The sequence below is a fragment of the Odontesthes bonariensis genome, chromosome 14 (assembly GCF_027942865.1).
Source record: "Odontesthes bonariensis isolate fOdoBon6 chromosome 14, fOdoBon6.hap1, whole genome shotgun sequence".
Classification (NCBI taxonomy): Eukaryota; Metazoa; Chordata; class Actinopteri; order Atheriniformes; family Atherinopsidae; genus Odontesthes; species Odontesthes bonariensis.
The window spans coordinates 12,584,261-12,610,190 of record NC_134519.1 but is presented as its reverse complement, the minus strand read 5'-3'; the positions used below and the strand labels follow the sequence as shown (position 1 = coordinate 12,610,190).

General features: G+C 40.4%; 1 protein-coding gene across 7 annotated transcripts in view; it reads left to right on the top strand.

Moving 5' to 3' along the window:
* Positions 1-25,930, top strand: part of LOC142398773 (receptor-type tyrosine-protein phosphatase mu) — a 168,346-nt gene that overhangs the window by 61,264 nt on the left and 81,152 nt on the right. For all 7 annotated transcript variants that reach the window (XM_075482936.1, XM_075482941.1, XM_075482940.1 and 4 more), the window contains exons 7-11: positions 2,608-2,901; positions 19,083-19,391; positions 20,419-20,528; positions 23,597-23,798; positions 25,516-25,618. In XM_075482936.1, the coding sequence (XP_075339051.1) occupies positions 2,608-2,901; positions 19,083-19,391; positions 20,419-20,528; positions 23,597-23,798; positions 25,516-25,618 (1,018 nt within the window). The remainder of the gene's footprint in view (positions 1-2,607; positions 2,902-19,082; positions 19,392-20,418; positions 20,529-23,596; positions 23,799-25,515; positions 25,619-25,930) is intronic.

The following is a 25,930-nucleotide window of genomic DNA, read 5'->3' as shown; positions in this document are numbered from 1 at the left end:
ATAGAATTTTGATTTCGATTTTTTTTTTTTATTTTCTTTTCTATTTATTCGTTTTAGACAACTTTGCATATTCAGGAAATCTGTGTTACTCTTCCTAGGCGTTTTTGTCAATGGAGACAAAAACAGTGAAAACAAAAGGAATAAAACTATGACAATCTTAAAAAGATTTTCACGGTCTTGTAAATGTCACAGCAATCTGTCCTTGTGCTGGCTGTTCTGTATGGAAAAAAAAAACTGAAAATATCCCAAGGTTAAAATAACTCGTTTGACATTTCAAGAAGCCTCATTAAACCTGAAGTGGTACAAGGTTTAAGCAAGATTAGAAAAATATTGGTGACATAACAGAGAACATATTGAAGGTTTTCTTGAAACACTTTTGTCTGAAAGAGCAAAACTTGCACTGAAGAAGAACTCCAAAATTATTTTTGTTACAATCCGAACAGAGCCGCTGACATTGAGAGGGCCCAGAAATAACTCAGATTGTTTTAACCTTTTAATCATTGTGTGAAGGTTACAGACACTTGAAAGGTTTTGGTCTGTACAAAGCCAACATAGACTATTCTACTAGTAAAATACAATGATGATGATGAATTTCTCTATATCCCATAAAAGAATTATATACTTACCTACAATGAATAAACACCCCTAAAAGTCCTCAACAGAGAGAAGAATGAGACCAGAGTCAACATTGCTTTAGTTTTCCAAAGAGTTCTGTTTCCTGCTCTAATATGACACCCAGTGGTTTTCTAAGATCATATATTGTCAAGTTAAGTCCAAAATAAAATGTCAAAATCAATTTTTGCGTAAGCATCTTTAAAAACAACAAGTGTCGACCATAGAGCTGTAAAATGATGATCAGCTTTATTTGTCATGCATACATGCATACACGCATACACATGAAATTTGTCCTCTGCTTTTAAACCATCCAGGTTGGCACCTGTTGACACACACATGCACATGCACAGGGTCACACACACATAGAGACAGATGCCAACCTGGAGCGGTGGGCAGCAGTTCGCAGCGCCCGGGGAGCATGGGGGTACGGTGCCTTGCTCAAGGGCACCTCGGCTGTGACAAGGAGGTGGACGGACACCCCTCCAGCAGTCAGTTCCACCAATTTTTTGAGTGGCGAGAGTGGGAATCGAACCTGCCAACCGACTCTAACCACTGAGCCACGGCCGCCCTGTCAAAATCAAAAGAAAATACGTAAAACAATAAAAGCAAAAATGGTAAAAACAAAAATACTCAAGCAAGTTTCAAATCAAATCAAATCAAATCAAAGTACCCACACAGAAAAAAGAGACTGCCTGGTTTAAAAAGACAGATACATTTTCAAACTGGATTTGAAAATGTCGAGAGTTTGTGAGATCCTAATTTGAAAGGGTTGGTTGTTGCTCCTCGAAAAAGCCAGGAGCAACTGGTCAGCTGACCATAGTGAGTAAGAAAATGTTAATATATGCACATATGCAGCAACTTAAAAACGGTAAAATCTTCAAACAAATTGTAAAAATAACTGTGAGCCAACGCAAGGAGGCATAAACAGGTGAAATGTGGTCTGTCTGTGACCTTTACAATTATTTGTGAAAGTTGTGAGTTTGGGTCTTTGTTGGAGTTGTCCTGGTGCATCCTGTGTTTGCACTGTGTCAAGTATCCTGTATAATAGATACACTAATAGTATTGAAAACCGGTCAATTCAGTAAGGTATAATCCTTTTAGTTGTGGTTTGAGCTCCTGCTTCCATGAACGCACAAGCATGTGTTGGGAGAGGCTGTTGCGCTGCTAGTTGTGTGGTGATGAAATAAAAAAATACATTCTGGTATATTCCTTTGAATGGTGGCAAAGCAAAATTTGTGACGCATATTTTTTTGTTAACCTTTGCTGAGTTGCTTCAAACTGGACAGCAGCTAAAAAGACACTTGAGTTTGTGGTTTTACCCATCCCATCGGCCCTTTTTAGCTTTAAATAGGATTACAGAATTTAACAGCAATCACGAGTTGAGAAATTAAACTGGCACCAGCACTGACAAGAGAGATGACAACTACAGCAGCTGTCAATTGTCAGAGGTGTTTCAATGGGAGTTTTCTGATTGAAATCGATACATTGTTCAATGGGAACAGCATTTGCCAAGGTCTGGCTGACGTTTTTCACACCTCTGTTTGAAGTTGCCATCACTTTTAAACGGTGCATGATTACATGAATCAGTCAGTGTGGTAGCGATGATGAAATATTCTGCCCATCGAGCTGAAACTATTGACTGGCTCCTTTTAAATACCTCAATTATTGCAAAACATGAAGAAGATGCAGCGAGGTTTTTAAATTAATGTTGAGCTTTGTTGATTGTTTAAAGATTGATTTTGTTCATTTTGTTTGTGTAGAAGTTTAATTTTTTTCCATTCACACGTATTCTCCTGTTTTTAAAAGAAATATATTTATATATATATATATATATTTATATATATATACACACATATGTACATTAATGTTTCAGAAATATATAAAGCATATATAGATATATATTTATTTACACTTTATGTGTTTGTTTTTTAAAGGCTTTCCACCTATATAGTATGATTTTCTAGCATTCATGAAAGCCTTTTATTTCCCTAGAACCCCCAGTGCCTATTGCTCCACCCCAGCTGACGGCTGTCGGGGCCACCTACCTTTGGATCCAACTTAATGCCAACTCCATCAATGGTGACGGTCCAATAATAGACAGGGAGGTGGAGTACCGCACTGTTTCTGGCACAATGTATGACCTGCAGCCTGTAGACAAGACCACACACAAGATTGGCCACTTGGATCCAGACACTGAGTACGAGATCAGCGTTCTGCTGACCAGACCTTTGGATGGAGGCACCGGAGCTCCTGGACCACCTCTGAGAGCCAGGACCAAATGTGCAGGTAAGGCAAATTACTTACACAAAAATGACCTGAGATGTTTGGGAAATTATCATTGTTATTTCACAGTGTCACTGTAATTGGCTTAATGACATGTTTTGAGTAATAGAAATAAAAAGAGAGCATAAATTAACGTGCAAAAAGTTCCTTCTATGATTCGAAGTCATATAGGAGGAGATAGCAAACACCTTGTCATTAATCTGTACAACAGAAAATTATAAATATGGGGATATATGTGTTTTTTTTTCATACAGAATTAAGGGCAGGAAATCTTCCTGGCTAAAGCTATGTGCACATACCATTTCACACACCATGAATTTAACAATGAAATCCTAAAATATCCGTCATTTAGTCAACGGATGAATTATTTTTTTCCATCAAGATGTCTGACATCTGCTTTCTGAAGTTCATATCACATTTTCTTAATCCAAGGTTTATTTCAACTGTTAGATATTTGAGAGGATTTTTTTGTGCATGAACTGGACTTTTAAAACTTTCTTCAACATTTTAGCATGTTTCAAAACTTGGCTTTGACTCAGCCATTCATTATTCAATAAGCCTCCATTTTTATCTGTTCCGTTATGTGGAATGGATAGTGTAGTGGTAAGATTGCCACCTTTCATGTAGTTGACCTGGGTTCAAATCCCCTGCATGAAAGGTACTACCTCCAATAGGGGTCCTTAGGCAAGACCCCCTTACCCTACCTGTAAGTTGCTTTGTATAATAGCGTATGCCAAATGCATGAACATGAACATTTATTTGTTTGTATATTTGCTCATTAGATCTTAGGAACATCATCCTCAAAGACTTGAACTTTCAGATATACAGTTTCACGTTATCTTCAAGAGTTATTTGATATGGTGTAAAAGGAATAGTTTAGTCAACGATTGCAAGCTGAATTCCATTTTGAAATTCCTAAAAACTTTGGACTTTTTTGTGATGGTCTCCATGCCGCTGTGCTGTCATATCTTTAATTGGCCTAACTCGTGTTAAATCTGCGGCCGACTTATTATGAATGTTTCACTTTGTGGTTCCGGGACAACCCAGAGACAAATGGTGTTACCTTTCAGATAGTAATAACATCTGTTTCAGCCATATCAGCCCCAATAAGTAAGAAATACAGTAGTTCCACTTCCAAAGGCAGCACGTTGCACAGTCCCAACACAATAACTGTTATGCACCAGAGAACAAAAATCGCACCTCTTCATTAAATAAAGACTGAGATACAGCCCTGTGTAATAGAGTGGTCAGAGCAGTTCAAGCAGTCTGTTCATTCAGCACTTTTTTCTAATTATTTTTTATCATGATTGCCTTAAGCTTGTTGTGTTTAAGTTTATAGCATTTCTATTTGAAAAAGAGGTTCCTATTTTTACAAATCACCTTCTAAATACCAGCCTCCATTGTTGGTTACGCTCCATGTGTTTTCTCTTCAGCCTCATTTCATTTGAAGTAAATAACTGGATCTCAAAACTGCCCAGCATATATCATTGCCAGTTCACCTAGTATTTGTTTTCTTTTATAAACAAAACCCTTGTGTTCTCATTCTCATACATATAAAGGTTTTTTTTTTTTATTATTGGCATATTGCACCTGTAACAATTAGTGAGCTGCATAGATTTTAAGCATTAGATCTAACAAAACAAATAACTACTCCTGGAAAATAAACTCTTTCAACTTGCACTGGTATGCGGAGCAGCTCTGTCTCACATAAGTTATTTATATGTTGCCTCAGATACAGTTTAGAGTTGAAAGCTGCCCAATCACATGGTTAATCTTATAACTGTTTCCTTTATTTTTGCCTAATTTTCATCCCGTACATGAATAAGTTTCTTAATTCATCAGCAACACAGATTGATATCATGTGTGAAGCAAAGTGGCAACTTAAATTTGGGTCATTATATTGCTACAGTGCTGTGGGCATTCAAACTCAAATGTGTACATAAACACTTTGAGAATGCCTCATGATATTGTTCAAATTGCCCTTCTCAGAACATTAACCAGCTAAATTCCCTTGCTGTGTGACGATGCCAACTTGAGGGGCAACACAAACCCAGGATCAGCAGTTTCCTAGGCTAATGCTGTTGGGTGTCTAAAGAAATGCTGATGGGAATGAGATTTTTTTCCTCTCCTCCCTGCCAGGGTGCAACCCCCTCCTCCCATTGTGAAGGTCACGAGCTCATGCATTTTTAGTCTGGTTGATGGGGATGAATGGGCCTACCTGTGCTGCCCTCTGAGCCAGGCCCGGCTTCTGCGGGGGTCCTGCCCCTCTGCCACCCCACCGGTCACAGTTAGAGAGATTGATGGCCCTGCCTCCTGAAGTGTGTTTGAGGAAGCAGCTCTTGATCTTGTCCAGCTCTCTGCTGGTTTTTGCTGCTGACAGGCTGGGCCTCAGCAGTGCTCCTAATTGAACAGTTAAGACTCACAGGGCTGTCTGATACATCACTGTTGATATAGACTCACTCCTCCTGTCCCTGCGCTGCTGTCTGGAGGCTCTAATGAAAATCTGTGGCCACTTTAGAGCATTGTCTTTCACATAATCATTCACAGGCATGGTTTGGTCACTTTGCAAAATGAGCAATGTTTCTGATGACAAAGGACGTTTTAATTCAATGTGCTGGAAAATTGAGAATGTATAATGCAAGGACACCACCAATTCTATTCAGGAGGCAGGAGGGAGAGATGGTTGCCTTGAAAGGTTTTCTTTCCCATGGAGCACTTCCATTAGTCTGTTTGTGAACAACAAAGAATGTCTCATTCAAGGCTCTGTGATTGCTTTAGGGGTTATTTTGTGACATTCAAGAGTTTGCAGAATGATTCTTGTTGGATTTAACAACTTAAAATTCATGATTCCCCCCCCCCTTTACTCCTAGACTGACCAATGCTTTTGGACTAGAAGAGAAAATTAAGTCGGTGTGCTTCCCCAGTACATGTAAAACTTGTATTTGTGTGAAGTTGTTTACCACTTGAGAGTTCTCCACACTCTGTAATTGCTGTTTGAGGGAAGACACTGTAATATCAGGTGGTGCTCTGGGATCACAGCATGGTTTCCTGAATTTCAGCATCATCGAGAAACCATCTCACACAGAGAGACCATTTCCAGCCCACTCAGGGAAGGCAGATAAGCAAAGCTTAAACAAACGCTCTACTGCAGTCTGAGTTATAGCTGAGATTTGTGTGGAAAAGCGTGCAGCATTTTTATCTGCATTGGGTTAAGACATTCACAGACACATTTTAAATGTGGTTTAGTGAAAGAAAAAAATCCTTTTGAGTACACTCTGTAACTCCAGTAATGCTGCATTTCTAAAATTTTACTAAACACACAGCTGCTCACAGCAACTACAGATCAGTTAAACAATATCTAAATCATCTTTGTTGATATATATTTTTTTTACAGCTATTTGAAATTTAATGAGCCAGAGTAAGGACTGCATATGGCATGTTGTTTCCTCACAGCACGTGTTGTGATGCAGCATAGATCATTTCATACTAGTTGCCATGGTAGGAGGACAGTCTGTCCCAGTCTGTCCTGTATGTCTCATCTCCTCACCCTTTAGCCTCTGCTGTCCTGCTGGCCCCTGTGTCCTTTAAAAATGGCAATACATGATGTCCACGCTGGGTCCGAGCACCTGCTCAGACTCCTGCCTCTGCCAGCTCCACATCTCCATCTATAAGTTCTCACCATCTGCACGCTCCTACCACGTGGGAGTTGTCTCATCTGTTTGTTTTCACTTTGCCATTCTGTTGCGCCGAGTGCTATTAAACACACGGGAATCAGCGTTAATCAGGGATCATCCGTCTCTCAATCATGTATAACAGTGGAGAAGAAGGAGAGGCTGCAGAACAATGTTCCCTCACATCTAGGTTGGTTATTTGCATTTAGCTTCCTGGTTAAATAATTAAGGACCAAGTCTGTTTTCATGCAGATAAGAGTGATGCTACTTACTGGAAACATGTTAATGATAATGTTAGCAGAATCATTTTTTTCCCCCAAGTACAATCATTTATCTCAGTGACGTTATTCTTAATATAATGAGATGCAAGAACACTACGATGAAAGCTCTTCTCTGCATGCCTGAAATGTCAGTGGAAAAATCTTCTCTGAGGAATATCAGCACTGCCTTGACCTTGAAGAGCATGTGAATCACATAGAAAACTCTTGAAGAAACTCACTGTTACATGAGTGACGGATATGTTTAAAATCGTATATACCAGTTAAATGTCTCCTGTTCCTATTCAACCAAAAACTAAATCTAACCTTCTCTTCACCATTCTTGCTTTTAAAGCCTACAAAAACACTTAATGGGTAGACTGATTTACATTCATTTCAATCCTCTTTTCTGCCATTGTTCAGCTGCCAAAGAGGTCTTTGAAAGGTGCAGTCTACAGAATGAAAGACCCTTTTTTTTCCCAATGTATACTTAATATGTCAAGAGACCATTGAGTTTGACAGACAAGAAGATTTAATGACCTGACTGAAGGACAGTTAAGTCTAAGTACCAGTTGCATAAAGTGTCTGTAAGAATTCATATTGGTTCTTTATCACTTTCATTTGTCAGTTTTTGAGCAATCTCTGGTTGCCTCTGGCAATTCACAGGTCAGATCTCACATGTGTTCAAATCGCAGCGTGGAAACACAGGTGTGATTGCCCTTTCCTCCACAAGGAATTTTTGAAGTGATTATGAATCCACTGAAAGTGCATCGTTAAAGGCTGAAAGAAATAGAACTGGGTCAATGCTACAAGCTGATATTAACTCCAAGGTTAGAGGTGTCAGCTTCATAATTTCCAAGTTTGGCGACGCCATCTGCAGTACACGTGCAGACATGTTGAGCCACCCATCATTTCTTTATGTTTTGGCAAGAAAACAGGAAATGGGTGCAGCAGATTTGTTGAAACATGCAAAAATTGTCAAAGCATATAAGCTTGACAATCAATATTTGGTATGAGCACCTTTATTCTTTAACACAGCCTGAACCCTCTTAGATAAGATTTCTCGTAAGTTCTTCAAGTCATCTTCAGGAAAAGTTCTCCAGGCTTCTTGAAGGACATTACAAAGCTCTTCTTTGGATTTTGGCTGCCTTTTGTTCCTTTTAATCTGGTGAGATTTGCCACATTTTGGGCTAATAGCCCTTTGTGAATCACTTTGTTGGTGCAAAATATTATTTTATACCTCTTAAACTGTGTTATCTGTGTTAATAGTTTAATTTTCCATAAATTCTACTACTAAAGAAATTAGAGCAAATTGTGTTTCTTTGTGACAGGCTGCTAATAATTAATTGAAATTGCTTAAAGGTACAGTATACATATACAGTATATATATACTGGATATACAAAAAAAAAAAAAATTCTGAAAATGTTTAGATTCAAGAAATTAAATGGGAAATAAGCAGCTACCGGTAAATGTCCAAAGACAAACTTTGAAAAAACCTTCAGAAGACGAGACAAGACATTTTAGCTCCTGTGAAGCAAGACATAAAGAAATGAGGGGTGGGCCCAAGACTTTTGCACAGTACCGTATGTTGGCTCCGTCAACTGAAACTATTTTCAGTTGAGTCAGGATGGGTTGCTTGCCATCCCCCTTTTTGACCAGCTTCCCCTTTTTGTGTGAGTGTATGTGTGTTAGTTGGTTGTTTGGGAGCTTGGAAGTGCTCCTGTAAGGCCATACATTCTTCCATCGATCGATTTTGTCCCAATTGTGAGCAGGTTGTTCCAGATGTAGTTCTCTTCACCAACACTTGTAGTTCCTCCTGAAGGACTTCATGGCACTCCCATGTGAAATTATATACGTAGTCCATCAAGCAAAGTCTGGGTGTACCTTGTGGCCTCATCCTAGATGGGTGTGCCTGGAAAGCCTTCAAAGGAAAGCGCCTAAGAGACGTCCTAATTAGATGCCCTAACCATGCCGACTGGTTCTTTCAGAGTGAATGAGCAGCCGCTCTCCTCTCATGTCTCAGCTACTTACCCTCCCACTAAGAACTAGATGTGCTATCAACTAGTCATAACCGTAAATTAAGCCACTAATTAGCACAAGTAGTTCAGTTCTTATCACTTGATATTTATATTAAGCAAATATCTAAATGTGTAAGATGGAAAACGGAAGTCTTAAGAATCATGCTAAAATCCCAAGGAACCCCAACGGGGATTTGTACTTTGAGTTTGAAAATTGCTCGATTCTTGTTCTAAATGTTTTCTCATCAACTGCTGAGTTTCCGAAAATATGGTATGTAATGTCAACTCGCCAAAAACATTACATGGTGAGATTATGAGTTGAAAGAAAGACATTATTGGGTAAAATGAAGACATTTTCCCAAACTAATTCAACATATTTTGTGTTTCATATGAAAGGTTGGAAATAGGAACCATAAAGGTTGTATAAATTGTTTCGAGGTTATCCTAAAGGAGGAATACATAAATTGACGGTTGAATACATAAATATCAAATAACAAATTAAAATCCATGCTGTAACTCACATTCACAAGAACTTCAGTTTTGGTGTAAAGGTAAGCATGTAGCAACTTCAGCTACTGCACAGACAAAATGTTCCCTAGAATCAGCAATATTTGACTGTGGTGGTGTTTATTGTGAATGCTGGCTGGGTAGCTCAGTAGGTTACAAAAGGTGATAATAAGGCAAAGTTCTCAATGTTGATTTTTGAGGCTAAACATTAATCTTAATCTTTAAACAGGTTAGATATTGAATAATATGTATACTTTTTAACCTAATTTGGCCCAATTTTAGTCTAGATGTCTATGAACCCTTTAAAATGCCCTTTAGACCCAAAAAATTAAATAAAGCTCAAGGGAGCTTTAACTGAGGCTGAATCCAGCCAAACTATGAAGGCAATTTAATTTTGTGGTCTCATTCTTTCAGTCACCTACCCAATCTTCTCACCATAGATGGGCTGGAGCATAGACCAAGGCTTAACTTTCTGCTAAAGAAGGTAGAATGATTGCTAATTCAGCTGTGATTTCTATTTTATCACTTCCTATAGCTTCTAGCATTTCTACAGGCCAGATTGTCTTAGTGAGATTTAATCCTTTATGACAGTTGCTGGTTTGCCAAAGTTGTGATTGAGGAGTTCTTTCTCTGAAGGTCTGAATGGAAAGGAAATTGTTTTCTGGCCATGTGTCTAATTAACGCTATTGTTGCCTTGAGCCATGAATAAAAAGCCACTTCACCTCACCATCTCAGATAACACCGCTCGGGTTTGTCACCCACAATAGCTGCCAGACATGTGACCTGTAGGGTTTATATATTGCCTATTGGAAGGTGAATGAAAAGCCTTGGTTTGAGGCCTATTGAATTTGTGTTCTTTTGTCAGTCAGAGAAAACAGGGTAGATTGAGTTTGTGGTGTGCAGGAAGGTTATAGAAGACCACAATGAAAGTCTTTTTTATCACAGCCAGACTGAAGCAGAATGGCAAATTCTGTTCTATGATATTGGCTCCGCAATAGACAAATTGTGTTCCTCTCAAGGACATGTCTTCAAACAACTGCTGTTGGAAGGGAAACGGTCAGCGTATGAGAGACTACATTTATAGTGGTTTCATTGTAATTAGTATTTCCCTCACCTCCATCCCTCCATCCCTCCATCTTTATATTCCGCTAACAGGAAAAAAAACGAGGCTCTGAGCACGAAAAAGCTCATATGATAACTCTGGTGACATCCAAATAAACTTTTTATTCTAAAGCTAGCTCATCACAAACAATTATCATTGAGCTTATTTGTAATCTCGACTCTTGTGCCTCGGGCAAAATAGTTTGTCAGGCTTGACTATATCTGTTTCTTTTTCTGTTTTTCTTTTTTTTAAGCCATTTTTAAATTTGAACTGAAATGCCTCTCAAGGTCTTTAAATGTTTCTATTCTTCCTGTTTAATTATTCATGGTCTATCTGCTGTAATTTTTGTCACTGATTTTCTCTATCCTTTTGTTGAATTATAGATGTCCCATTCCCCTTCCAAGGCATCCAACAAGCACTCATTCAGTCTAGTTGTATAACTCATACTTAAGAACATTTCCACGTCTTCTCCTCAACTAAAGGACATGACTGTCAGAAAGACTTCGATTTATTTCCTGTATTTCCCACCTCGATGGCTCGATCTTGGATCTCGTATATCTTGTAAGTAGGTGGCTCAGAAAATGCAGCAGCCATTTTACAAAGTCAAGCTATTCACTTTGATTTACATTGTTGGTAACACCCTAAGTAGAACGCTACACGTGCAGCTTTTTGGCGACAAATGACAATGGCACGCGAGCCATCTGCGATGTGTTGAAGCTGAGGAATCACTTTGGTAACCTCCCACTGCTCCTGCAGAGTTTGCGTCCCCATCTTTAAATGAGGGGCTGTATTCTTCCGATCTGTAAGCCTATTTTCCCCAGGAAGCTGAAAATAAAAGACAAAGCCAGGTACGACAGCCGAGATGGGTGTGTGGGCATGTCTACGTGCTAAGACAGATAGTGGAGGAGGGGGTCATTCTACCTGTCACTCGACCCCAATCACTGCACAGCATATTGGTGGAAACAAAATGAAAGATTGATCTAACCAGTTCCACCTCAGCTGCCTCTGCTCTTCCCATCAACTGTCTACCCATTTGTTTTCATCCGGTCGGTGGATTTGCACTTTCACTCACCTTTTGACCCCATGCTCGCCAGAGCTGCTCTTTTCATCCCTATAAATGGCAGGTGATGGAAAAGGTTTCAGTATTGACTCCTTAAACATGTCTACAAATTGAGGAATTTATTCCTTTTGCATTTTTCAAATGGAATATTACATTCTGCAAGCTAAAATACAACTTTAGAATTTGAAGTAAAGAGAGCAAAATGATTTTAGGAATTTAGGACCATTACCAGCAACTGCATTGCTGCACAGTTCTTAATTGTAGCTAGATGCTATGGTCAGGAGAAATAAACTGGAGAAATAAAAGAAAGGAAAGGAAATTTTGTGGTATTTCTTTTGGAACCTGAGCCGTTTTTCTCCTCCATATAGGTTCAAAATCATTGATTGTGTCAAAAATGTTTAACCTGACTCACGTCATCTGGCTGCGTTCACCAACTACACGCGGGGGCGTTCCCTTTCCTCACACAACCATCTGAGGAGCCTGGGAGTCATATGTGTTTCGTCCGATTAGAAAATAATCAGAGCCAATCATTAATCGCTGGGTGGGACTTTGGATGAATGGGCGGAGTCATGAAACGAGATACTGAAAATATCTATATTACGGAAAAGGAGGGTGCACACTTCCGTTCTATTGGACAGTTAGCCAGAGAGTTTGTAAAGCGGCGCCGGATTTGATGTGACTATCGTTATTAGGCCTACAATACATGCCCAGATTATTTTCGGTGTGGCGCACAGGGTTGCTCGAAAGCGCCCCCCGCAACGCTTTTTTTTCGCACCGGAGCCACTCATCCTCTGCGCTCCGGGACCTCCCACTTTACAAATGAAGCACGGGTTGAGTCATTGGGAGTGGCTGAAGTGGCGTGTCAGTCAAGATGATGGACAGATTCTTCATCCAATCACATGCACGAGTTTTAGAAAAAATAGCCCCATTTGAAATCATGTCGGTTGTGGGCTCGTCCCAGATGGTATGCGAATACCAGAGGGCGGGAGTCAGGTAAAAAAAATGTTAAGAAGTGATACAATATGAGCAAAAACCTCTTAATAGCAACTTCGAAACCATTGCGGTTTAATCTTAATGGCAGTTATCAAAGTAAAACTTGTGCCTGTCCTGTCCTGCTTTCATTTATTTTGAAGCCAAGTCAAAATTACTTAATAACTTAAGTCCAGCTCCAGCAGTTATTAGTCTCCTAAAGTTTCAATGGGGATCTTTGAATATGCTCTCCCACACCTCTGCCCAGGCACAGCTAACCTACCATTACTCAATTGAGGTGAGTGGCCCCACCCCACTAGTGGCCAGGATTGATTCCTATAATCTTCTATGTGGAACAGACAAGATGTCTGATCTCGCTTTAGACTGCAAGTTGAGCTCTGCAGATTGGCAGCAGTAATGCCCGCTGTATTTATGACTAATTTTGCTCATGATATGTCTTGTAATACTCGAGTGCGAGTAGTTTTGGTGTAGCACTCTGCGAAGATGATGGTCTGCACTGTAGAAAAGGTCCAATTGTAGCAGAACTGCAACTTCAGCATCCTGGAATATGGGAGATTTCAGTAGAGATTTTAGGAGAAAAAAACTGAAACTTTATATGAAGACGTGGGTCTCAATCAGACGCAATTTGGAGCATTAGATTTGGTAAAGCATTAAAATAGTATCAACAGCAATATTTCTCAACTCAGGTCGTCGGTGGCCACTGCCCTGTGTATTTTAGATGTTTCCCTACTCCAACACTTTAACTCTGAATTTTCTTTTAACTTTAGGCTAAAAAGGTGATCATAAGAAAAACAAATCTAAGTTTTTTTTTAAGTAGGCAACTGCCAGTAGCTGCCACCCTCTTAGAAGTGTTTGTCAGATGGTTGAAGTGCTTTGGAGACTTAAGAAGCTGATGTATTTTTGTGTACTTAAAGTAACTTTTAACTTTGCTTGCTGTCTTTACTTATTGTTTACTCTTTCTCTTTCTTTAACACTCAAGTACAGTGTTATAAATGCCATTCAGAAGAGAATGTTGAGGAATGGGCAGGGTTATATGCATATTTAAATAAGATTGCATCTCCACCCTCTGGCTCTTCGCTCCAGCTTCCATGAGGAATATTTTGCCCTTCCATTGTGGTCAGCCAACAAGTCAAACAATCAAAATATAACCTGCTACTCTAATTATTGTTGTGCATAGTTTAGAATTCATAAAAAATAACCACTAAAAATGCGTTTTTTGTTTTTTTTGTCTATTTGAACTGGTTGGCGTTTTTAGAACAGTACACTGGAGCATGGCTGTTAGTGAGCAAGCACTGACATGGTACGTCTTGACAGTCTTGAGCCTTGTCATACATCATGTGTGCTGGAAGAGCATGGCTTACTTTCTCCCACACGCTTTTGCCCTCCCTTTCTATTCAGTAGTGTGAGAAGGAAGGGATTCGCCCATTCATCTCCACCCTTAGAGCTTCAGGGGGTTCATCAGACAACGTGGCAGCCCAGCCAGGTCCAGCGCAGGGGTTCATTCTGTGGTTTCAATTTGATCCAGAGCACTGTTGGCCCCTCCGCCCCATACTTTCACCCATCATGGCAGTGTCATTTATCACGAGGCCTATAAAGCGGGACTTGATAGAGTGAGGAGCAACCACCACCATTCAATAAATCCTTGTGATTATCCACACCTCCGAGGCGTATGGACAAAGTGTGTACGTGTGTTTGTGTGTCTCATAAGTGTGTGGGCATTTGTCTCTGACTTTCTAATGGGTGTAGAAGGTTATGTTGGAACACAAGAGGTCCATGTACTGTGGCTTTCAAGTGCGGTCTATTATGACATGTACACTATTCAACACCATGGCCTCATTTGATGTGTTGTATTCGATGGCAACAAAAACCTTGGCATTTCCACCCACCTCTGTCTTAGCTTTCTATCCATAGCCCCCACCCATCTGCCCACACATCGACTCCCTCCATCTCTTCCTCTTAACTACCCCAACCCCACCCCTCTCTTTCTCATCCTCCAGAGGATTGCATAGGCGAGCACTCTAGGAGGGTGATGGAGCTTTGATTGTCGGTTATCAAAAGCTATCATTATCGCTTGTATCTCTAGGATATGAAAATGATTTTCTAAGTGTAAAACCCATGTCATTACCTCAGTGGTCGCAGCACCATCACTATGATGTAATGGAAAGAGGCAAACAAATGTGCTCGCCGCCCAGCGCACCCAGCTCAGACAGAACAGAGTGAGAACCACAAAGCAAAAGGAGAGATAAGTGATGGCAATACCAGGCCTTACTGCCTGGAATGGAACAGTTAACATGAAAACAAACCGGTCCAATAGCTCCAACCAGGATTTAATCTTTGCTTTTGTCGTGTTGTTTTGGTGGCATCTTTGACAACAGTCCCTGCATGTGACAAGCCCCTGCTGACATTCGCCGGCAAGGAATGAGACCATCTAAGTGCCATCCTGGGAAAGTTGAGGCATCTCTCTTTTTTTTTTCATCTCTAAATAACAAGCACTCCCACCTCCTACTCTTCAACCTGAGCGCCGTTTCATCCTGATGAGATGGCAACCAGGCTTGACTTGCTGGGGGTTTCTAATCATTGGGGAAGCAGACCCCCCACCACCCCTCCCCCTCCCCTTGAGGCTCTGTTTGCTGAGCAGGGATGTGGAAGTCTTTGCCAGCACCAGGCTTTTCTGCTCTCGATCGATGCGGATCTGATAAAGATCCTGGCTTTCCGAATGACTCGCACATTGCAAAGCCTGAGGAAGATCTGATAAGTAATTCGTTCTTCTGTACATATAGTTGGAAAGATGCTGAGAAACCAGACGCGAGCTGCTGTGCACGCATATGGAAACTCTTTTACTCTCATAACACTGTAAACGCACAAGGAAAAAAAAAAAAACACATTGTCCCTCACAAACACACTCACACACAAACTTGTCTGGCAGTAAAGTGGCTGTGCTCCAGACATGCCCAATTTGTTTCTTTTCATCCAGGACTAATGTCTCGCTCTACCCAGGGGCTAAGTGCGCCATTTGAAACCCCCTTCAAAACAGGCAGTTGCAACACACAGTTATTTGCTGTTTTTGTGTCATATTTTGTGAAATATGAATCAGGTTATCATTTCAGCTGCAGTAGCATGTGAGCAGGGGCTCGTTCAAATTAGCAAAAGGCAATAATGTGCTGATAATTTCTAAAAACATTATTTAAATGTCACACTCTAATGACAAAAAATGCACTAATAGTTGTATGTAAATGTCAAATTCAAATTATTCAATTACATCTGCAACTGTGGGCCAGGTGATAATTTGTCCATCGCTTGGAATACCAAGCTGGCTCTAACTGGAGCTCATTTTGTCTGTGCCCCAGCATAAGATAGTCCTCAGTAATTTCCTGCTCCGAGGGATGCTTTCATAGCCATTTTTATAACTCTATTCCACTAGAAATATCTGCCATACTGCAGAGATATTAGAGTCATATTTTCAGTACTTTCACCCAAATGTCGCCCTCGGTGTGTGATAGCTTGAGAGAATTGTTAAAAAAAAATGGAATGGGTTTCCAGAGATAGCCCTGTTATTCCTTGTTGTGATTTGTGCATGTGCTTTTGATACTGAGCCTCTTACTGCTCGGTTAATAAAACTAAACTAGCAGTCACAGTAGTCTGAGGTAATGGGCTCATCTCATCAGTTGTCATTCATGGGCTTATGGGCCTATTTGAAAATAGCTGCATACTCTCCCTTTATGCATGGGGGGATTTTATAAAGTGACCCATTCATTTCAGATTAGGGGAAGAAGGTGTTTATCTTTTTCCTTCCCTTTCAAACTTAACCATGACCAAGCTCTGAAACAGATGAGGCACCTTGTTGTTCATGTAAAACAGATGATGTCATTCTGAGTCATGGGTTACAAGTTGTGCTTGGGCACCCGCCACAGATCCTCACATTTTTACTGCCTCCCTCAGACAGCTGGCATTTGCACTACAGGGAGCCGCGAGGGCAACTTACAATTAGCCTTTTCTCCACTAAACTCCAGGCCGGAGCTATAGAACAATCATAAGAGCTATTTACTGAATAGCCAATATTCCTGTAAGTACCTTCCCCATTACATGTGCATCCAGGATAAAAATAAAAAGCCTAATGTTCCTGCAACCAGCTAAATTTTGAATTAACATACAAATAGATGATTTCTTTCACATTTCACTTTTTTTCTTATTGCTATTTTTCTCCACAATTATATTTTCTTTGTGTGTTTTTCATTCTGGCATCTCTCTGTTCGCCAGAATTGGGAAGCAGTGGACATTATCTATGATGTTCCACAAAGATGGAAGTGTGACATTTTCCTTGAATGCTCCAGAAATGAGCCTCCCTCTCAGGCGCTCGTGCACGTCTGCTTGAGATTCACACTTTGGTGCATTTGTCACTTTGAGAGCATCTGGTTTAATTTGATTTCTGTGCTTGGCTACCCTGCAATTCTCTGTGCTTTTAGTGAAACCGTTGCCGACGGAGTGCGGCCAACAGATAGTTCCACAAATAAACGGGTTTAAACTTCTATTTTCTGGGTGGCTTTTCCTAACATTGGGGAGGCCTGTTTTTTCTTGGCAAATAATTCCCAGTTCTGTCGTAAAATCTCCTTTTTTTGTTGTTGTTGTTGTTTTTTTAAAGTAGCAAACCACTTAATGAATGTTTACATTTATTAGCATAGTTTGCTATTAGTGAGAAGTTGTTATTTTGTGTTGATACTCACTGAAACGTCTATTTGCAGCTACCAATCTGGAGTCAAACTTTTTGAATATGGAGGCCTTACATAGCTCTCTAATCCAAGGATTTAACACATCTTTCAGATTTTAACATTCATGTATGCAGGTCAGTACAGCTCGGAGCTCCTTTCGAAATGGCCCACAGTATAAAATTCATATATGTGCTCTAGCACAGCATTTCAGAATGATTCCTCAAAGAATAGTACTCTTTTGCACATAACATTTTCAAGTAAAAAATGTGTATATTTCCTTTTGCTATTGTTTAAATTCTGCCTATTAAGAGTCATGGAAATAAATGGTAAAATATTTTAGATATTTGTTGACCTAGAGCACCAGTTCCTGCTAAGCCAATTGCCATTGTCCGATCTGAGAGATGTTTCTCCATTTTTCAGACATTATTATTTATATCCCTTGTTGTATCCTCTATGCACTGTGATGCTGCCTATTGAGATCCCTTTCCCAATCTGTCCTCAACAGCTCTTCCTATTCCTCCTTTGGGTCCTTCTAATGCTATTTCATCTGCTTTGTGAAAGTGAAGGAAAGATCACATCTTCTCCTTGTGAAATCTACAAGTGTTCAATCTTTCATTCAACAGGGAACTCTCTTTCTCTTTTTCTCACTTGTAAAAGCTATTCTCTTGTCACGTGTCATGACCTAATTATCTGTCAGTTCTGTCTTGTAGATGTTTTATTGCACTACACGAAAATGCATATCAAATCTCTTTAAGTATCTTTGATGAGATCAGTTAATTTTTTTTGTTTGTTTTAGTAGGTAACCATGAGATTTTGGAGCTTTACAAAAATAAACTTTTTGAAGAATCATATTAACAAGCTGCCAACAACGTTTACAGATTACTTGTTTGTTATGCTTTTCACAGAATCTGTAGAAATGAATAGCATGCTGGAGCTCAAGTCCAGTCCGTCCGCCTCCCCCCCCCCCCCCCCCCCTCCACGTTCACCTCCAGAATGTTAAACATGGCTACCGCGGCTGCCTCTGAATTGCTGGACTGTGTCTCCTGGGGAACAGGAAAATTGAGCCCTGGCTCTTCCTAATAGGTGGTAAAGTGTTAAGTTCCAGAGAAATGGACTGCAAATTTAACCTGGAATGGAAATTGATCCCATTACCTTCTGCTTGGGCTGCTTTCCTCCCGTAGGAAAGGAAAGGGAGCGAGAGAGACCGGGCAAGCAGAATGAGCAGATGAGAAGAAAGAGCGGGAAATAGAAAAGGGGGGGTTGCAGAAAGAGAAATGAACAGAGTTAGGAAACAGAGAATGAAACGAGAATGTAAATGGGGAGAAAAGAGAAGGAAGGAAGAGAAAATGGAGAAAGTCAAAGAGAAAAGGCTAGGAGACACAGAGTATATGTGATTAGAGGTGATAGGATGGCAGTGGGGGTTGTCTCCTGCCTGGATTGACAGGCTGGCTGACTCTGTATCAGTGTGGTGCTAATAGCTGACTGCCACTGGGCTAGATGAAAAAGAGAATGGAAAAGGCAGAGGACAAGGTAGAAGGAGCAGAGGAACGGCATGCTCTGAAGGGATGATACACCTCCAGCTGTGAGTTTCCACCAACAGACCTGTGGTGTTTTGGTGTGTGCAGCTGCCGTGAGACCGAGTTAGCAACAGTGATGGGATTTGGCAATGCTCAGTGTCAGGCTGTGACTTTGAAAATGTAAGATATTTTCTAAAAAGCCAAGCAATAAATGGAATTAATAGTATTTTAATATGAATAAAACAGTTTTCATCTCCAGTCCCTGGCAGGACCTCAGTAACATCCTTGATTTAACTGAAACTATCGTGCATTGCCAGCCATTTCATCTGGAAAAACTGTTTGTCCATTTCACCAGAGCCCATGCATGGCCCACGCCGGCTGGAAGTGGTGGATATCCAATCTAAACAGGTAACCATTCGCTGGGAACCTCTGGGCTACAATGTGACCCGCTGCCACAGCTACAACCTGACCGTCCAGTACCGCTTCAGAGTGGCTGGCAAGGAGGAGACCCGGGAGGAAGTGTGTTACGACACCCAGAGTCGCGATCCACAGCACACCATCCACAACTTGACGCCCTTCACAAACCTCAGTGTCAAGCTGGTGCTGCGCAACCCAGAAGGTGTCAAGGAGAGCACTGAACTGGAGGTTCAGACTGATGAGGATGGTAAGTCAAACAGATACAGCATGTAACTGTATGGCATTTAAAACATTTTTTTTATCTTTCTGAAAAACTCATCTTTTCTATCAAAGTTCTAACATTTTGGAAGGACGAATAATTCTCACCTGATCAACACCCAAAATCCAAAAGAAAAGTTTTGGATTTTCCAAATATTGTTCAGAAAAGCACAGCAGTCAGACGGTAAGCCTGTGTGTTGCAAAGTTGTTTCACCTCCTTTAAAGATGAAAGAGTTTCTGTGTTGCATCGGCAGACACAGGAAATTAACTCCCATCGAAGTCTCAAGGAACCCCCGGCCGCCAGATAACAAACAAGCTCAGCTGACAAAAAGAGAGTCATGTCTGGCTCAGATATCTGTGGTTGGAAACTTGAAAGTGGCAACTGTGTCTTAGTATCTGACTGCTGCATGTTTCTGTGCATGGATCAGTGGATCTGTGTGTTTAGGGTCTCACGGGAAAAAGTGTACAGGCAGGGTGTAGAGGCTGTTGCGTTCTTCAAGATAAATCTCGCTTTCCGAATGAAAGCAATTCACTTGAGGGGGTAAAGGGTCAGATCTCTGTGATGGTATTTAGGTAGGTACATGTTAACATTGCAGAAAGTTTAAAATGACCTTTCTTCCCTTGGGGTTACGAATGCACCTTTTTTTGCAACACATAGTTACTTGTATGCAAAGTGTTCAGTTTTTGCTGTAAAACAGTCAAGGTATTTTTCTAGAGTGACACTGAATTCAGAAAATCACACAAATTCCTATTTAGATGTCTTGGCTTCGACTCATGACCATTTGTGTATTGTAGGTCCTTGAAAGGCTTTTTATTGATTATTCTATTCACAGCTGGGTAAATCATAGCAGAGAAGACTGAAGCTTTTACATAATAACTTTAATTGGCAACAATTTAACTTGACACATAGCAGAGGCACACAAGTATCAAATTCGTATCAAATAAAGTATTCTGTACCTCAGAAAAGGTCTTATCTGTCTTATCTTATGAGAAAAAAAATATGTTGTTTCCCACAGTTCCAGGAGCTGTTCCTCTGGAGTCCATTCAGGGCAGTGCCTATGAGGAGAAGATCATCCTGAAGTGGAGAGAACCAGCGCAGACATATGGGGTCATCACTCAATATGAGGTACAAAAGTACCAATAAAGAGCAAAGAGAATTAATCCCCCTTTTTTTTTAGTTTTCATGCAGCTCTGATGATGTGCAGTGTCAGTAAAGAGTTGCCAAAAAAATTCTATATTTTAGAATTCCATTTCGGATGCCATATTAGCATGTTGTGTGCTTGATAACATGCTGTTAAAATGTAGCTTAGCACACTGATGTGTTGACATACAGCCTCAGAAAGTTGCTTATTTTGTCTTGTCTTGTTAATAATCTCTATCATTGACTTTCAGGTATCAGGTATGTGTTTAAAAGTCATCAGAGCGCAATCATCTTTTCTGTAAATCTCTGTAAAATAGGTTGACAGACCAATCATAAAAAAACTTGTAGTCATGCATATGGAACAGATTTAAATTAGAATATTTAAGTTAACTTCGCTCAGGATGTTCATAGATAGCTTTTTTTTTTGTTGTTTTTTACTCGTAGATCCCTTTAACGATTACTACTTTTTTCAGGGGAAAAAAATCCGCTTTAAGCTTCAGTCACGTATATTTTAACATTTAGTTGACCTCAAAAGAAAATGCAATCTCTAAAACACACCTTAAGCACATCACAATTCAGTAGCATCCAGCTGTTGACATAAGGCTCCACAAAGCTCATGCGTGCCTTGTCCAGGAGCTGCTTTGAGTCTTGAATAATACAGTCTCCACACAGACTCACGGCATATTGTTTGTACACTCTGATTTTAACCAGCTTAAGGTGGTACTAATCCACAAGCCTTTCACACAGATTGATTCTCCTCTGTCAATCTTCCCTCTTGTACCCGTTTGCTCACACTATTATGACTAATATTTTGACTCGCTCAGCAAGCGCTGACAGCATGGTTTTACGAGCGAGGAGGGCAGAATAAACAGCAGAGGAAATGTATTGTGTCTTGGTGTACAGGTTGTGCTGTTAGAATATTCTCTCAAAGATCCAGACACATTTTTGTGAAAGCAGGTGAGTCACAAAGTCAGAATCAGAACAAGGTCCTGTTTATTGATGCAGTGCAGTTCAGTGTTATGTCAGCTTGACAGCTGCACAGCACTAAGGTGTCAGTTGAGAGCAGGTACACAAAGTCCATAAAAATGGTTTGTTTACTGCACGGATAACTACTTTTAGAGAAACATGTTCCAGTTGTTCATCTTTTTAAAATTTTATAGTTCAGGTAAAATAATTCGGATCCAGAGGCACGGTCTGCCTCTGTGCTGAAAGCCTTAACAGCATAGTCGTGTGTGAAAAAATCAAGAAACTGTTGTCATTATTGGCATTTTCAAGTTTTGATAGACTGTAACACATTATTATCTTTTACAACTTACTTTTTAGAACATGTGTTGTTAGTATTCACATCGCCTCAATTTGAATAGGGTGACTGATGAGGGAAAGTAAGCAAGCCAGCAGCCTGCTTCAGATGTTTCCACCTCTCTCTGCTTCAGTCTGGTTCCTGAAAATAAACCTCAGTGGCTTTTGTTGCTTTTTCCCAGATGTTGTTTCTCATAAGTCAGAAACTTGCTTTGACATTATCAAAGAATTCAAAGGGAAATACATCTGAAAAGGCCTCATAATAAAGCGGCGTCAGCTCCATTCCTTTTGGACCAAGCTCTGTGAATGCCATTCTATTCAGACCTTTTCATGACATGAGCAACACTTACAAAAACATGTTGCAGTTTACAGTTCTGAGTAAAAGTAGCTTAACTGCAGTTTTGAAATGAAAAAAAACAAAACAGAAGCACTTTGTCTAAAGCAGCTATCTCTTTAGAAACAAAAAACATATTCAACTCTCTTAAATTGGTGTCCAAATAAATATGCATCTAAAGTTTGGGTAGATTTTTATAACTTTTATAATTTTTAGAAATTCACAACTAAAGGTTTTGAAGATGATACAATCATCCATACAGAATGTTATGAAGTCCTCACGAATTCAACATTTACCCTCCTCTGATAGAAAAATCTAAACCAATGTCCTTTAAAAAGCCTATTTTATCAGGTCAAATCAGCCCAGATCAATTTGCTCTAATAATTTTGAATGATTATTCCTGTCAGTTCTGTTATTGTTGTAAAAACTGGCCCATGTGCCCGGTGTCGACAAGTCATTTCAAACTCCTCTTACTGAAATGTTATGATATTGGATTTTGGCATCGCAGGCTCATTTCACAGACAAAGACTAAATGAGAAAGCCTTGAAGCATTTCAAAACTTGATGGACACAAATTATGCAGCACTCCAAACTCCCTTTGTGTTCCTTAATTGGAATTATAATGGAGGCTTTCCTTTACCAGCAGAGGCATTTTCTTAAAGTGGGACTTTACAGTTATTCAAAATGGATATTAACAAAAACACTCACCTTAATGCGTCCCTCCAGAGCTCCTGGTGTTTATTAATGGAGGAGAAATATTTCGGAGAGTATTTCCTCTCTCCTTGAAACCACCAGCATGCCTCAGCTTTGGCTTTAAACTATGTGCCACTGTTTTTACAGTCAAGTCTAACTCCTGCCTTCATAACCCCTCAGTGCCTCAGTTATTTCGAAATAAGCATAAAATCTTGTATACCTGGAGTCAGGAACTCAAACACATAATAAGACCTTTGAAAGATTGCCAAGTATTGGCTTTAGTGCTAAAACCATATTTTACAGGTCGATCCCCGTTTCTGCCTCACATGTAAAATAAATTTGGTCTGATTTGTTACAGTGGTAGACCACAAAAAACATTCATTTGAATGAATTTTTCAAGCACGCTGTCCAGCTCCAATAACCCTTGCTGATTAATTGACTGCAGCTCCTTTGTGCAGGTATATCTAACTATTATGGCAACTCAAATTTTTCCAAGTTGACTCGAGGTATTTTAGCATCAACAGGTACGACAGATGAGCAATAGACTGGAAATATGTGATAGCACACCATGAATGTGATACAAATTCCTCAACACTATAATAGTTCAACTTTCCGGGCCGCTTGAAATGTTTTTATTGTGTATTCATACAAATCCCCCAGTTGCTTAACAGAGCTGAACTAGAGTTCCAGAAACCACAAACAGAATATGCATTTTCTTTTTGTGCTAGATCTCCTACAAGGCGGTGAGCTCCTTTGACCCTGAGTTGGACCTCTCCAACCAGAGTGGGAAGGTGGTGAAGCTGGGCAATGAGACCACCCACATGTTCACAGGCCTCTATCCGGGCTCCACATACTCATTCACCCTGCGTGCCAGCACAGCCAAGGGCTACGGCCCGCCTGTCATCACCCAGTTCACCACCAAGATTTCAGGTCAGTGGGGTCAACAGCGAGATCACTTAGTGTATGGATGATGCAGAATAAGTGGACTACATCCCGCTACTACATATCTTAAAGTTTAAATCTAAGTCAATGTTTGCTTGTAATGCAACTCAGATTACACAGAATTGTTGAAGGAAAATACTGCAAATCCAAATCAATAGACAAGTACTGTTATTATTACCACTTTGTCTACAAGTAGCTTTGCAGTTTTGAGTAGAATTTCCTGATTGTTCATTGTCAAATTAAGTTTAGAAACTATGGCAGCTTTCGCTTAATAAACAGGGACTGATTCACGTCACGATGATCGTCATGCAAGTTAGCCTTTTTTTTTGTAGTATATGCACACTACTTTCTGCCACATGGTTCTGTGCAAAAGTCTTGAATCACCCCTAATGTCATCTAGCCTGGCGACGCCATCCTACGTACTTCCGCCCAAAGATTTTGGCTCCGCACATAGTCTGGCCAAATCCCCCTACCTCGGTTCGCTCAGTGTTTTGCCAATCAGCAAACAGTTGCGAGTGGTGACGCAGAACTCACGCGCGGAGTCCATTGTAGTCCATATAATTGTAGTTCAACCGCAGCGGAAATAAACATGGCGACGGAAGAACGCTAGAAGCTATCCATGAAGTTGTCTCAACTCTGGGGAGCATTACACAATTAAAACAAGAGCAAGAGGAATGCCTCGTCAATTTTGTTAGTGGCAAGGATGTCGTAGCTCTCCTTCCAACTGGCTTTGGGAAAAGTTTGATTTATCAAATGGTACCGGTATAATGAAAGCGGATGTGGGAAGCGTGATTCGCGAGCTAGAGCCTCGCGAGAGTAAGCATGAACCTCGGCGCATAACCTACGTCCTTTCTAAACATTACTGATTGGTTAAGGGAACTCCAATGAATTTAAGTTGCTGAGTAAGGTCCCACCCTCCATGGAAACGGATTCCTCTTGGGTTTTTCCAGACTGTTTGACGGAGTCAACAGTCGGCTTTCGCCCAGGCTAAATGTCATCGTATAGTGCCAAGAAAATGGGAAATAGGTTAACTGATTTAATTAATCATTTGCAAGCATATATGGAGATACAGCACATAAGTCAAAATAAATTTAATGAGTTTGAAAGTCAATATTTGATATGAGCATCTTTATTCTTCAACACTCAGTAATGTTGAGGTCCGGGCTCTGGGGAGGATTCATCCCTCTATGAGACCTGTTGCCACTGATTTTCAGTCCACTTCTTGTGTCATTTGGCATACCTCAGCCTTTTCTTCCTGTTTACCATTCCCTAAGAACGGCTTCTTGACAGCCACCCTTCCACAGAGACCATTTTTGATGAGGCTTCAGTGAACAGTAGATGGATCAGCTGAAGGGCCAGATCCATCTCTCAGGTCCTGTGTCAGGTCTTCACTGAATTTTTTCCCCCTTTTATTAAGGACATCACTTTCAGATACTGTTCATCTGCTGTAGACAGTTTTTTTTATGCCTCCACTTTTTCCTTTGTTCCCCAAGTGCACTGCACATAATGCTGAGAATATGCCAAGTTTTCAGCTAATAGTTCTTTGGGAATCACCATGCCGACACAAACACACGTTTTTCAAGTCTGTGAAAATGTGTTCCCTTTGATATTTGGTGTTATGTGTATAATCTTGATCTTGGCAGAACCTGATTTGATGTTGCTTTGCAGTGTTGTTAAACCTCTCTCTGGTTATTTTACTCCTTAGCTCCCTCCATGCCTGCCTATGACCAGGAGACCTCTCTGAACCAGACAGACAGCACAGTCACTGTACTGCTTAAACCTGCCCAGAGCAGAGGTGCACCTGTCAGGTACAACTCACAGTAATACACACACAATTCAGCACAGAGTAAAAAAAACAGCAAAGCAACGCATTAAAACAGCAGAAGCCACCATCAGCAACATGAAATTATCAAAGAGTGTGTTTTTATCAATACCCCACCGTGGAGGAAAGTTGCCACGGTGTTCAGTGCATTACTGTACACATCTGAGCTTTATTTGTTTGTGGATTTTGATCCTGTGGAAAAAGAAGCATAGCCTTTGAAGATGAGAACAAAGCCCGGTGCAGCCAAGGCTTGCTTCAGGATCTCTTCCCTTTACATGTCTTTTATGTTCCAGACTCC